The sequence below is a fragment of the Canis lupus genome, chromosome 5 (assembly GCF_011100685.1).
Source record: "Canis lupus familiaris isolate Mischka breed German Shepherd chromosome 5, alternate assembly UU_Cfam_GSD_1.0, whole genome shotgun sequence".
Classification (NCBI taxonomy): domain Eukaryota; kingdom Metazoa; phylum Chordata; class Mammalia; order Carnivora; family Canidae; genus Canis; species Canis lupus.
Genome location: NC_049226.1, coordinates 43,130,708 through 43,144,537, shown reverse-complemented (window position 1 = coordinate 43,144,537; position 13,830 = coordinate 43,130,708). Strand labels below are relative to the sequence as shown.

The 13,830-nt window shown below is 53.4% G+C and overlaps 1 protein-coding gene and 1 non-coding gene across 8 annotated transcripts in view; both read left to right on the top strand.

The window, feature by feature from the left end:
- Nucleotides 1–4,754, top strand: part of LOC119871867 — a 34,927-nt gene extending 30,173 nt beyond the window's left edge. Inside the window, exons 6-7 of one of the 7 annotated variants that reach the window (XR_005359607.1) lie at nt 802–963; nt 1,374–4,597. This is a non-coding gene — a transcript (uncharacterized LOC119871867). Of the gene's footprint in view, nt 1–801 lie in introns of all 7 variants that reach the window. The other 6 variants (XR_005359608.1, XR_005359609.1, XR_005359618.1 and 3 more) reach the window with 6 other exon arrangements.
- A 535-nt stretch (nt 4,755–5,289) lies between these two features.
- LOC119871759 (nuclear envelope pore membrane protein POM 121-like) lies at nt 5,290–8,574 on the top strand. The gene is made up of 2 exons (XM_038538806.1): nt 5,290–5,313; nt 5,668–8,574. The coding sequence occupies exons 1-2, from the start codon at nt 5,290–5,292 to the stop codon at nt 8,572–8,574; spliced, it is 2,931 nt and encodes a 976-aa protein (XP_038394734.1).
- Nucleotides 8,575–13,830: the final 5,256 nt, after the last annotated feature.

Here is a 13,830-nt window from a genome sequence, read left to right as displayed (position 1 = left end):
CTGTTCTTTTTTTTTTTTAAGATTTATTTATTTATGATAGACAGAGAGAGAGAGAGAGAAAGAGGCAGAGACACAGGAGGAGGGAGAAGCAGGCTCCATGCTGGGAGCCCGACCTGGGACTCGGTCCCAGGACTCTAGGATCGTGCCCTGGGCCAAAGGCAGGCGCCAAACCGCTGAGACACCCAGGGATCCCTCCCTATTCTTTAACCAAGTTGATTGTTCAAAGAAATTCTAATTAAAAAAAAAAAGTTGGGGGATCCCTGGGTGGCGCAGCGGTTTGGCGCCTGCCTTTGGCCCAGGGTCCCGGGATCGAATCCCACGTCGGACTCCCGGTGCATGGAGCCTGCTTCTCCCTCTGCCTATGTCTCTGCCTCTCTCTCTGTGTGTGTGTGACTATCATAAATAAATAAAATAAAAAATAAAAAAATAAAAAATTATTTTAAAAAGTTGACAGTAACATGTGTTCATTGAAATAATATGAGAAGATACAGAAAATAAATCAAATTCTACTTGGTAAAGAGAACTGGAGCAGATTTTTCAAAATGCTGTTAGACTTTCTAAATAGAAATCCCTATGTGTGAGAGAGAAATAGTCCTTATGCGTGGCCCATGTTGTCACATTCATCGAGCCTGGAAATCTAGCAAGGTTTGTGCCATCCAGGGCCTGAGTGGGTGGGGCACAGGAAATCAGTAGTCCCTATGGATTCTCCTTTTTCTCTTGCTTTATCCTCTCTCAGTTTTGGGCTGCATGTTCTAAGTCCATAGTGGCCAGTACTCTAAAGGTGTTTCTTCTTTTTCCCAGATGCCAGACAGGAGCAGTCTTCCCTGCTGTGGTCCTATGACCAGTCTTATCCATCCTACCTGAGCCAGAGGACATTCCCGTCAATTCACTCCACCACCCCGCTGTCTTCCACGGGGGGCATGGGGTTTCCTGCCATCACCGACGTGCCCAGGTGCATTTCAGGTAAAGACCATACTTTAACTACAGACCCACTCCTGCGCTGGGTGAGGCTGGGGTTGCAGGCTGGGCCGAGGCTCACGGTAACTCTCTATCAGCGGCGTGTGGGCAAGGGGATGACAGCTGGCACACCGCGTCCTCTGGATTACGAGGTTATCAAGTACTTGAACATTTTAAGTGAAAAGACTGAAAGCCTGCCAGAGCTGGCATCATTTCCTTAAGATGAAAGTTAATGCCACCGAGCTTTCGTTCTGCTGAATTGTGTCCCCTTCGGTGGGCGCGGTCTCCACCTTCTACTGAGGTGGGCCTTCTCCTGAGGGTCTTAGGCCAGGCCTTCCTCTGCTTGCGTTCCTTTCTCTTCTTGATGTCGCCTGTAAGCCAGATTACAGACTGAAGGCACGGCCTTCCATTTCTAGAGCCTCTGAAGTCCCACACGTCCGAGCTGACTCGTTTGCGAGAGAACACGTGCGAACTTCAGATCTGTATCAGAAGCTAGTCATTTTAAGTGTGCTGAGGCCTGGACAAATCTTAAAAGATTCTTCTGAGAATCTCTGAGGAATTTCAGTTTCTTTCTGTGCCCATGGACCTCTCTGATGCTTTCGTGAGGTCTCTTAGAGAGGTAAGATACGTGAGTTAGAGATATAAGGGTAGGGTCATATATGTTGTCTGCCTTTTGTTACTCTAAGAGAGGCCAATGCAGGTTGTATGGATGATTTTTTTCTACAATTGTAGGATTGGTTTTTTTTTTAATGTGAGACAGAGAGTTAAGAACTGTAATTTTTTTAAGGTTACATGTTTTTTGTTTGTTTCAGCAAATGGTCTTGAATTTCTTCTTGCAAAATATTTAAATACCAAAAATTCCACTTAATCAACTGCACAGGACTATTAAAGATGTCTCTTTTTATGACTCTTAGTCCCTAAACTATATTTCCAAAGGTCAGCAGAATAGGCGTTAGTCTAATAAATAAAGTGACTAAACATTATTTTACTATTACCACAAACTCTAGAAAGTGCCAGTGGAAAAACCCCAAATGATCAGTCAAGGCCTATCAGGAGGGGTTGCTTCCTTCATGTGATTTCAACCCCAGCTGTCTTTGATGCAGTTCATTTTTAAACATCTCTTCTGACTGAGTTTCTATCAAGTCCCCCAAGTCCGGTTTTGAAACCAGCAGCTTCAATAATGTGCCAAGTATATGTGGACATTTATTTTCACAGGACCACTCGTAACTCACAGGAGGGAGTGACGCCTTAAGAGAGGTTAAAAGGAAAGCTCCAGGAATTAATACTAATAAACCAGAAAGTTAAAGCAACCATAAGAAAGCACTAGAACATCTACTTTTTGCTACAGAACCATTCCTTTATTAAGAGCCACCTGTTTGATAGACACACCTCTGCCACAGCAGCCACAGGCAAGTAATTAAGTTTAATAGGAGCCACTCTTATTTTGAAGAAGTTCTCTGTTGAAATCCACAGAGGGGGCAGTTATTAAATTTAATAGACCCTAAGCAAAGGCAAGCCCTGTGTTGCCAGTTGAATGTTGTTCAGTTGTCTTCTCTGTGTTCTCTCGACTGTGATTGGTTGCGTTATTTTGGCATAGAATATGCCAAATGTTGAAATGCATCTGGCTTTCTCTAAAGATAGGCTCTCTGCTGACACGAGCAGATGATGTTTTGATCTTATTGTTGGGGAGAAGGGGGTGGGTGTCCCAAGTTCAGGGCATACCTGGACCTTGGCTTACTATGGGTTTTGAGTTGCTGGTGCTGAGGACCCAAGAAATAGCTTCCATTCTGACCCAATCAGTGGGGGTAGTTGGCCTGACTCACAGGATTGACTGAACTTGGCTGTGTGATATTTGCTGTTACTTGTAGTTAGACGGGAGGTACAGAAGCTCAGCAGGAACCTGCCTACGTGGCCCGACTCTGATTTTACACGTGGTTCCTGTCAGCTGTGTTCGTGAACATTTGTTTTTTGATACATGTACAACCACCCACATGTGAAGAAAAGATTGAGTAATGAAGGGGCTCCTGTGTACAGAAGGACGGCAAAACATTGCTACAGATTTTACTGAAAGATTTGCTACAATCCCTTTCATTTCCTAAGAGAAAACTTGGGAGTTTGAACCTCGCCTCACTAAAAGTTATTAAAGTTAATTTTTTTCATGAGACGGTGGCTTCTGTGGTTCACATAGAAGGAGGTGGAGGCAATTTGACTAAGGGAACCTGAGTTTTAGTTTCATTGTCAGTGAAGATTCTGTGCACTATCCTCAGCTGTGTGTGTCCGTTCATTCCTTGTGCCTGTGTGGGCCAAAGGGAACAAACTACCCAGAAATGCCCGACAGCATGTGTCAGAATTTTGTGCAAGGAGTGAGATGATCTCTGCCCAGGGGTTTGCTGCTCTTGGGACTTTTAACAAAGTTAGCCTTATCTGATCCATGCTAGTGGAGAAACCACTGAGTCATTGGCTTCAAAATGGTAGAAAGATACTCTCTATATATGTTTTTAAATTGATACTTCATTTTTTTTAGAGGAGGTTTAATTAAAAGCGTTTAGAGAAGTTTTAGATTTGCAGAAAAATTGAGCATAAAGTAGAGCTGGGATCTTAACTACCACCCCCCTCCACTCCTACCCTACTTGCCCGGCATTTTGTCTTATTATTTACTTCTTGCATTTGTGTCTTACATGTGGTACAATTGATGAACTGATATATTGATATATTATTCCTAACTGAAGTCCGTAGTTTATGTGAGCATTCACTCTCAGTGTTGTGCACTTCTCTGGGTTTTGTCAAATGCATAATGCCAAGTATCCACCACTACAAAGTCCTTCTGTAATATTTTAACAATAATTTCGTTGCCCTAAAAATTCCCTGGACTGTACCTGTCGGTCCCTCCACCCCTGGCCCCATAGCCCCCAGGCTGTGATCTTTTACCTCTCTCAATATTTTTGCCTTTTTCAGAATGTTGTACAATTGGAATCATACAGTCTGTAGCCTTTTCAGCCCGGCTTCTTTCCCTTACTTTGCCATGTGCATTTAAGGTCCCTCTATATCTTTCCATTGCTTTGTAGCTCACTTCTTTGTACCACTGGGGACTGTTCTATTTTAAGGATGTTATTTTTTAAAACATCAAATCTGCCCTCCCTGTGCGTGGGAATACCCCACCCACCCACCCCAGGGCCCATTTCCTTTCGTCACTGACTGTCAATGATACCTTCTTTTTAAGAAAGCATTTCATGCATTCACTCCTGGAGAAACACTTCCTCTGTCAGAGCAGTTGTCACAAAACATGACTCAATTCATGGTTTCTGTACTTCTGGGCCAATTTTTAATAAATATTTTTCTTTGGTTTTGTCTATAGACTGCTTACTAAACAGTACATTTAGGTGATGATGCTTTTCAATTCAAGTACAGAAGAGACCTAGCTTAAAAATACCAGCCCAATTTATCTGGCCACTTTGCTGCCCTCCCAGGTAAAGGATGCTCCTTTTCCCTAAGGATGGCTGGCGTTCCATAAGTACACTTACCACTTCCATGCCAGCCGCCAACCCTTTTTGCCACTATGTGTCTCTGCCTGTGTGTGTGTGTGTCTCTCTCATTAATAAATAAATAAAATCTTGATGAAAAATACAATGCATGATTTTGGTGCTGAGCTATCAGGTTGCAGCTGTGCATGCTTCTATTAGAAAAAAAAAAGAGATGTAAATCACTTATCTACGTTTCTTTTGAAGGAGCTAGAAAACTAGACACCAAGGTGGCTCAGCGGTTGAGCGTCTGCCTTCAGCTCAGGCCAAGAACCTAGAGTTCCAGGATCATGTCCCATGCATTGGGATCCCCAAAGGGAGCCTGCAACTCTCTCTGTCTATGTCTCAGTCTCTCTCTCTCTCTCTGTGTCTCTCATGGATAAATGAATAAAATCTTTAAAAAAGGGAAAAGGAGCTGGAAAAGTTATCAAGCAAATAAAACCCAAGTAGGTAAACTGAGGAAAAAGAGCAGAAATCAAGTAAATAGAAAATAGTTAAACCACGGAGAAAAAAATCAAAACACTGACTTGTTGAAAAATGCATAAGCTGGGTAAAGCCCAGTGGGTTTGGGGATCTGGAGGTGGCTCAGCAGTTTAGCACCTGCCTTTGGCCCAGGGATGGTCCTGGAGTCCCCGGATCTAGTCCCACATCGGGCTGCCTGCATGGAGCCTGCTTCTCCCTCTGCCTGTGTCTCTGCCTCTCTCCCTTTCTCTCTCTCTCATTCTCTCTCTCATGAATGAATACATACAATCTTAAAAGACACACACAAAAAAAGAGCCCAGTACATTCATAGCGAAAAAAGAAAAGTGGAGTCATGAGCACCCTGCAGAGTGCCAAGGTACCCGCCCTACCCCCTTTTCAGAGATCCTTCCCTCTGCAAGGGATCTGGGAAAAGCTGAGGGTGGCGGTCGCGGGGTGGCCACACGTCAGCAGGATCATTGCCACGCGGTCCCAGGGCTCGGGGGCCCTCCCGCAGAATCCCTGCGCCCCCGGGGCCTCGTGCCCGTGCCCCACTCTGAGGCGCCCCGGGTTCCAAAGCCGTATCCTGGCGACGGGCCAAACGCTGCTCTGGGCCTTGGGCCGCCACGTTGGCACCTGAAGGAGAGCGCCGGGAGCCCAGCTCTGCACCCACGGCCTCCGCCCGGAGCCAAGCGCTCGATGGGCACCTCCCCGGGCAGGCTGCGCCCCTCAGGCACGGCCCGGCCCCGCGGGGTCGGCCCCTGGCAGCAGGGCTCGGCCGCCTGCAGCCCGCGCCCGGCGCCCCCCGACCAGCCTTGGCCCGCAGGGGGGCCCGGCGGTCCCCGCGCCGGCGTCAACCCCGAGGCCATCCTCCAAGCGTCCCGCGACCCGGTCTGGGCGCTCGTCCCTGGCTGCCGCCGCAGGGCACTCCGTGATCCTGTGGACCCTGCGCTCTCTTCTGGGGCTCATCGCCTGGGTCCGCAGGCGCGGCGGCCTGCACAGGGCGAAGCTGTCAGCCCCCCAGGCCCAGGCGTCCCTCACCTGCGCGTCCGTCCCGGGCAGACTCCCTGCCTATGTGCCGCAGCTGCGGCTTGTCACCCCGGGGCCAACGTCAGCACCCAGCTGTGCCCAAGATGTCTCCGCAGGGAAGACGGCGTGGAGGGCCCGGGAGGAGCAGGAGGACCCCGCACTCACGGGGCCCCCAGACGCCCGGAGAAGGTGCGCTAAAGGCTCCGGGGCAGCACAGCCGGCATTCGGGCCCTTCAGGGTGGACACAAGCCCCCGTTCCTTTGTGCCCAGGCCCGGGCCTCTGCACAGAAGCCTCCCCGCACAGGGATCAGACGACGCAGCTGACAAGGAGTCCCACCCGGCCGGCAGGAGCTCCTGCCGCCACCGAAATGCCATCAGCAGCTCCTACAGCTCCACCAGGGAGGTCCCGTCAGCGCAGAGGAGGAGGGCTCCAGCCACAAGACAGGGCTGGCCGCCCCCCACGCCCCCAGACAAAGTCAGCCCAGACAGCCCCTGGCGTCCCGCGGCGCCTTCTGTGCCTTGCCAGATGGAGAACCAGCGCCAGGAGGAGGCGGGTGCCACCACCGGGCAGAAAGAAACCTGCAGGAACCGCTCACCCACGTCTCACTGCTCCAGGCCCCGAAGACGCAAGATGCCTCTGCTGCCACACAGGCCAGGGGATCCTGTGCGGCTGCCGCCAGCCCCTGTGCTCGGCTTTCGAGTCACCGCCCAGGACCTAGACGCGGAGAAGAGAGCCGCCCTCCAGCGCATCGACCGTGCTTTGCGACGAGGGGACATGGAGGGCATCTCGAGGGGCGGCCTCACGTGCCCTTGCAGTGCCTTGCCCTGGCCTGCTGCACGGGCTGTTGTACTGCCAGCTGTCCCCCCAGCCCCTGGCCTAAGTGCACAGCGGGCGGAGCAGGACTCCCCGCGTCCCCTGGCTGTCCTGCCGCCTGGTGGAGGGGCTGTCTCTGTGCCGCCTCTGTCTCAGGGGGAGCCCAGCTCCCCTGGCGCCCCCTCCTCCCTGTCACGGTCCGTGCCCCCAGCCCCACGCACCTTGCTGGCCTCTGCGTCCTGCCCGGGATCGGGCAGGGCTGACCTGTCTGCCGAGGGCCGGGACCCGTCCAGGCCTGCTCCCTGCTCTGCATCAGGCCTGGCGTGTGCACTGAGCAGCCCAGCTCCTGGCCGGCCCATTCCCACAGCTGTGGCAGAGTCCCTGCCCCCCTCCAGGGTGAAGCCCGGCGTGGACTCCCCTGTGATGGGAGGCGAGGGAGGGGGCTCTCTGCCAACCAAGCACTGGGTCAGCGGTTTCACAGCTGCCAGCTGTGCCTTCCCCACTGCTACCAGCACGGACTGCTCCAGAAGGGACTGCCCTAGCCCCATGTCTGTCGACTGTCCAGCGTTCAGCTCCCAGAGCTCCCCTCCCACCATGGGTCCTCGTGTCCCCACTTCCAGGAGTCTGCCGGTCACTTGCGCCGTCCCTTCCAGCCCCTCGAGCGGCACATCCGGAGGCTTGGCTGCCCAGCCAGCCTCTGACGTCCAGGTCACCTCCATGGACTGCACTCCCCCTTGCATGCCTCTGCTCCTGGGCTCTCCCCGTGGCTCTAGTGGGAGCTTCTATCCACCTGCCCAGGGCCTTCCGATGCCCTCCAGGGACAGCATGGGCTCAGTCACAGCCAGCACTGGCCTGCACGCACTGGGGCTCTGGAGCCCCAGCACACCTGTGAACCATCCCTGTGGGAATTCAGGAACCCCAGCTCAGCCCACACTCGGGGCCACGGATGGGCAGTGTCAGGGAGCCACCACCCATTGCAGCCCTGTCCCCTACGGACCACGGGCAGCTCGAGCCACAACCACGGCCCGCGCCCTGACCTCTGCTCTAGGCCAGCTCTCCTTGGGCAGCGCCACACAGGAGGCTTTGGGGGGTTCCTCGCCCACGTCCTGCACCTCGGGCACCCATGCTGGCACCCAGCCAGGCTGTGCTGCCACCCCAGCTGTCGTGCCCCCTGGCACGGCCACCGCCCCTGGCTCTGTGACCAATGCTGGGTCCGGCAGCTGGCAGCCCTGCCCAATAGCCGGCGCCACAAGCCCAGCCCCCTTGAACTTCGGGGTTGCGGCAGCCCCCGCAGGCCTGGGGAGGCGACAGGCTGCCCCGGATCAGAGGCGCAGCTTTGGCGCTCACAGCGTTACACCACAAACCAGCGGGGCCCCGAGCAGCACACACCGCTCTGGGGACAGCTTGGGCCCGAACACCCGGGGCTACCCTCGCGGCAGCACCCCCAACACCACCGCCCGAGCCAGCACCAAACACAACCCTGTGTCTGGAGGCCCGAACGCCCCTCCTGTTAGTCCCAGCCCGAGGGACCTAGCCGCTCAGAGGCCCCCGAGGCCCAGCCCAGAGCCCAGCAGCACTGCCCGCGAGGCCACCTGCAGGGTCGCGGGGCTCCTGGGCCCTACTCCTCGTGGCGCTGCCTCTGTGCTGAGCACAGCCAGGAACAGCCCTGCCAGGCCGAGCCCCTCGTCAGCTGCCCCGGGCTCGGGGAGTCGCAAAAGAGCTGCGCCGGGCCACAAGTCATTTCCCGACACCTCGCAATCCACTCTTTTGGGGTCTAGGACGAAAATGCTGGCCTGAGTCCGTAGCTTCCTGGCAAGTCGCCAGCGTGCCCCTTCCCTCTAGGCTACACCTCATGTCCATGGGAAACCCTAGTCTGGCCCTGACTTCTGTGGTCCTGGAGCGACACTGGGCATCCCGAAAGCCAGCAAACGGAACACTCCCAAGCCTTGCCCCGCATTTTGACCCAAAGGTGGGTGGCTCGAGGCTGTGTCAGATCCCAGTGGCTACAGGCCCCAGGACGGTGCGCGGAGGCCCGTGTCCCATCTGCCTCCAGTCCTGCAGCGCACAGGACTCCTCCTCGACCCACACTGGATTCCTGCCCTCCCCATGTCCTTCCCATGTTCTACGAGTTTCCTCCATAGCTGAAAATAAAGCCTCGTTCCACTTTGTTTGCATACATCTCCTGAGTCTGTGCTCTGGGGGTCACGGGGGGAAAAGCTCCAGCCTGGATGGATGCGGGCATGGGGAGCCAGATCCCAGTTTCCAGGTTCCTTTGGCCTGGCTGGTGGCGGCGGGTGTGTGTGTGTGTGTGTGTGTGTGTGTGTGTGTGGCGGGGGGTGCGGGGGGTCCTGGATGGTGGGGAGCGGGGGCAGAAGGGCTGGTAGGGCTGACTCCTGAGGAGGAACAGTGTGTTCAGTTTCAGTGACGCAGCCTGGTATACAGCAGGGGCCGGGGGGAGGGATAAACAGGGGGACTCAGCCTCGCCTATGGGAATGGCTGCTTCTCACCCACTTCTCTGGCCTGGACCAGGCTGCATCATCCCGAGTGGGCACCAGGTGTCCACACTCTACGTGTTACATCTTTTTCCCAGGTAGTCATTTCTTTTTAGTCTTTTTTTTTTCTTTTCCCCCTTTTCGCTTGGAAGTCCTGGGAAAATCCCCCTCTTCCTCATCTCCCTGGGGAAATGGGGTGATATCAAGGAATGTGGGCGACAGCAAACCAGGGCAGCTTTACCTTGACGATGGGACATATCCCTGAGCGACGGGTGACATCCCACTTCACCGCAGCACAAGGACTTCCTCAATCCATCTCTTCCCTTTGCCAGACATTGGGGTGAGAGGGCCCTCTTGGCATCGGAACAGGCTAAAATCCATTCACTGTCATTATAAAAGATGAAAAGAATTGCAGGTTGTGGCCCGACATGGATGGACTTTAGAGATCCTCACTCCTGCCATCAGCAGAGGAAAGCTGAACTGCTGAACAGCACCAGTTCTCTGATCCATCAGGGAAGGAGGTCCTGGGGCCCCCTGTCACCACAGAAACTGGGGAGACGGGTGGATCAGAGACCCCGCGCTTAGTACTAGAAGTCCTAGCCTCAGCTATCAGGCAACAAAAGGAAACAAAAGGCATTCAAATTGACAAAAAAGACGTCAACAGACTCTCGCTCTTTGCAGATGACGTGACACTGTACGGAGAAAACCCAAAAGACAACGCCCCAAGCTTGCGAGAAATCATACAGCAATTCGACAGTGTGGCGGCATACAAAATCAAAGCCCCAAATCAGTGGCCATCCTATACACTAACAATGAGACTGAAGGAAGAGAAATTCAGGAGTCAGTCCCATTTTTAACTGCACCCAAAAGCAGAAGACACCTAGGAATAAACCTCACCAAAGAGGTAAAGGATCTATACCCTGAACACTACAGAACTCTTCTGAAAGAAACTGAGCAAGACACATAAAGGCACGGAAAAATATTCCATTTTCGTGGATCGCAAGAATGAATATTTTGAAAATGTCAATGCTACCCAGGGCAATTTTCACATTCAGGGAAATCCCTATCAAAATCCCATGGACGTCCTTCAGAGAGTTGGAACAAATGGCCTTAAGATTTGTGTGGAATCAGAAAAGACCCCGAATAGCCACGGGAATATTGGAAAAGAAAACCAGAGTCGGGGACATCACAATGCCGGATTTCAGGTTGTACTGCAAAGCTGTGGCCCTCTAGATGGTGTGGTACTGGCACAGAAAGAGACACACAGAGATCAATGACAGCCAGAGGAAACTCTGGGGGAGGTCCTTAGGGTCCTGATGTGCAAATTGGTCCTCCGCCCTCGATATGGGGGCATAAGGGTCATCCAACCATCTAGTAGCTGGTTGCCTCCAAAGTTTCCCTCAGGATAGCTGGTGCTCACTTGCGAACTCATGCAGTTTTACCCGGTAAAGCCAATGATTAGAAGTCTCGTGGCCTAAACGATCTCCACTTATCTCTGAGTCTCTTTTCCATCCATGGGTCGACCAGCAGCCCTATCCTTGCTGCCCCCCGATGTTCTCACACTCATGTCTTGTGTACTTTTTCCGTTGCGACCAGTGTCGGATCGCCTGTAACACGGACCCACTGACTCAACCCCTCAGCTGACCCTGATCATGCTTAACCCATCCCCAGATATTTTTTTCTCTTCCCAACATTTTATGTATTTCTTGGTGAGAGACATGGAGAGAGGCAGAACCCTAGTCACAGGGAGAAATAGGCTCCTCGCACGGAGCCCGATGCGGGACCGAACCCAGGACCGGGATGACAATCCCAGCTGAAGGCAGATGCCCAACCGCTGAGCCACCCAGGCATCTCTAGTCCACCCCTCCTACACCCCATTGCCACCCATGGTCTTTCATGTTCCTCTGCTTCCGGCCGACAACCTTGTGCTCTTTGTTTCTTTCTATGTTTCTTTCTTTTTTTTAACTTATTTAAAGATTTTATTTATTCATATGAGAGAGAGGAAGAGACACAGGCAGAGAAAGAAGCAGGCTCCTTGCGGGACTTGATCCTGGGACTCCAAGACCATGCCTGGGGCTGAAGGGAGGCGATCAAATGCCAAGCCACCCAGGCGTCCTTACATGTATTTTTTTTAAACGTGAAATTATTCATGAGGGACAGAGAGAGCTGCAGGTACATGGGGGGCAGGGAGAAGCAGGCTCCGTGCAGGGAGCCTGATGTGGGACTTGATCCCAGGATCCAGGATCTGGCCCTGAGCCAAAGGTGGACGCTCAACCTCAGAGCCACCCCAGGTGTCCCCAGTCCACACCTTGCTCCCCATTGCCACCCACGGTCTTGCGTGTTCCTCTGCTTCCCACACACGACCACATGCTCTACTTCTATCTCTAGACACACCCGACCATACCCGTCTAGGAAATAGGCTAAGACAGGACAGATTCTCATTTGACAGTTCTGGTACTGAGTCCTTGTTTGCTGTGGTGGTGGTGGCGACACGAAGGCTCTCTGTCCACAAACGGTGCCAGGTCATGGGGAGATGAGGCAGGAAGGAAAGGACCGGTTTCAGTTTGCAGACATTTGTACATCTGATCAGGAACGTCTCCCACCAGTCAGTGACCCGGGTGTTTGGGGGTGAGGGCGGCAGGACACCTCGGATGAGATTTCCAGTGTGCCCTTGCCTGGCTGGAAGCTGAACCGGAACCGGTGCAGCCTGGGTGGTTCCAAAAGCGCGGGGTGGGGGCGAGCGGGTGTCCCCTAAGGGGCAGATATCCTCGTCCCACGGAAGAGGAGAAAAACATTCCCAAGGCCCCTGTTTGGCGCCCGTCCTGAGTCGGGAAACGCTACTGACCCAGGTGGATCCGGAGCAGGCTGCATTGCAGCCACCCTGCGGTCCCATATTCCTCACACACGACTCACGGGGGTGCCGGTTTTCCGGCCCTGCCTGCTGCCTGCCTATCTCTGCATCCAACTTGCAACTTTAAGTCTGTGAGGTTGGAAGCTTCGGCTCTCTGGGTCTTGCTAGAACCCAAACATAGAAGGACGCTTGCCATACGATACCACGTTCAATCAAGCATCTGTGAAATGAATGTCAGGAAGGAAATTCTCAGCCTTGAACGTTTCTGGGCCCTGCTCCCTCGGCTTTCACACCGACCCAGGTCCAAAGGCCTCGGAAAACCTCAGCACGAGGGCTCTATTTCTGTCCCTTTGAACACAGGTTGCCTGTCTGCTTCCCTTGACACTAAAGAAACAGGGAGCCCGGGTGGCTCCGTGTTGAGCATCTGCCTTGGAGTCACGTCGTGATCCTGGGGTCCTGGGGCCTGGGCTCCAACATCGGGCTTCCGGCGGGGAGCCTGCTTCTCCCTCTCCCTTGGTCACTGCCTGTTTCTCATGAATAAATAAATCCATGATCCGGGATGAAATTCGAGACGCCTGGATGGCTCAGCGGTTGAGTGTATGTCTTTGGCTCAGGGCGTGATCCCATGATCCGGGATCCAGCCCCACATTGAGCTCCTTGCATGGAGCCTGCTTCTCCCTCTGCCTAGATATCTGCCTAGGTCTCTGCCTCTCTCTCTCTCTCTCTCAAAAATAAAATCTGAGAAAAAAAAAAGAAATTCCCTACATTTGGACTTGTAGGTCACCTGATCAGAAAGATGCCTTGTAGGACAAGACCCAAGAGGTAGTCCAGAGAAATAAGGATGGACCAAAATTTTACACACCTGACCCAACCCCCCACTTCCCAATAGTCAAAATCATGAAGAAGGGGAAAGCAGGCCAGGTGGCCACCAGAAATTCAAAATCCACTTCTCCTCTCCAAGCACAAGCGCCAAAACCAATGCTCAACCCACTGCCAACTCCTCCACCTCTTTCAGAGGCTGAAAGGCAACCACAGATGAAGCTGTTTGCAGGAGGAAAAGACAGGAGATGAGATGAAGGAGCAGGCAGAGGTGGGGGCAGAAGGGTGGAAGGTGATGGATAAGAAAAAGGAAAAGAGGGGCACCTGGGTCACTCCGTGGTTGAGCGTCTGTTCAGGCTCAAGGTGTGACGCTGGGCTCCTGGGGTTGAGTCCCACATCGGGTCCCTGTGGGGATCCTGCTTCTCCCTCTCCCTGTGTCTCAGCCTCTCTCTGTGTCTCTCATAAATAAATAAAGAAATCTTTAAAAATCAAAGAACACAAAGTTTAACTCTGCCTTGGGCCTTGTGGGCAGCTCCCCTGGGGCCTCTGCCTGAGCCCCACCATCCCCCAGGCTCCTCCTCCCCCTCCCCTCTCTTCCCCCCCTTCCCCCCAGTTTCTACAGCACTCCAGTGGCTGGAGTGGTCAACTCCTCTGCCATCTCTGGTGCCTCCACTGCCATCGCACCCCCACCTCCCCACTTCAGGCAAGGAGCAATAATCACCCTAAGCCATTGGGCCACCTCCTTCTGAGGTTCACGTTGCAGTACCTCCCAAATCAGTAGGGAGGAAGGAGGCCCGAGGGCTCCCTTGGACTTCAACCACCCGCTTCAGATTTTCCCACGGGAGCCTGACAGTGGGAGTGGGGAAGGAACATCGATTGACTTTTTAGAGG

Excerpts from the sequence above, each read along its gene's own strand:
- LOC119871759 (XM_038538806.1), top strand. The coding sequence starts at position 5,290 with ATGAGCACCCTGCAGAGTGCCAAG. Across the intron at positions 5,314-5,667 it reads GCACCCTGCAGAGTGCCAAG|GCACGGCCCGGCCCCGCGGG; the intron begins GTACCCGCCCTA and ends TGCGCCCCTCAG.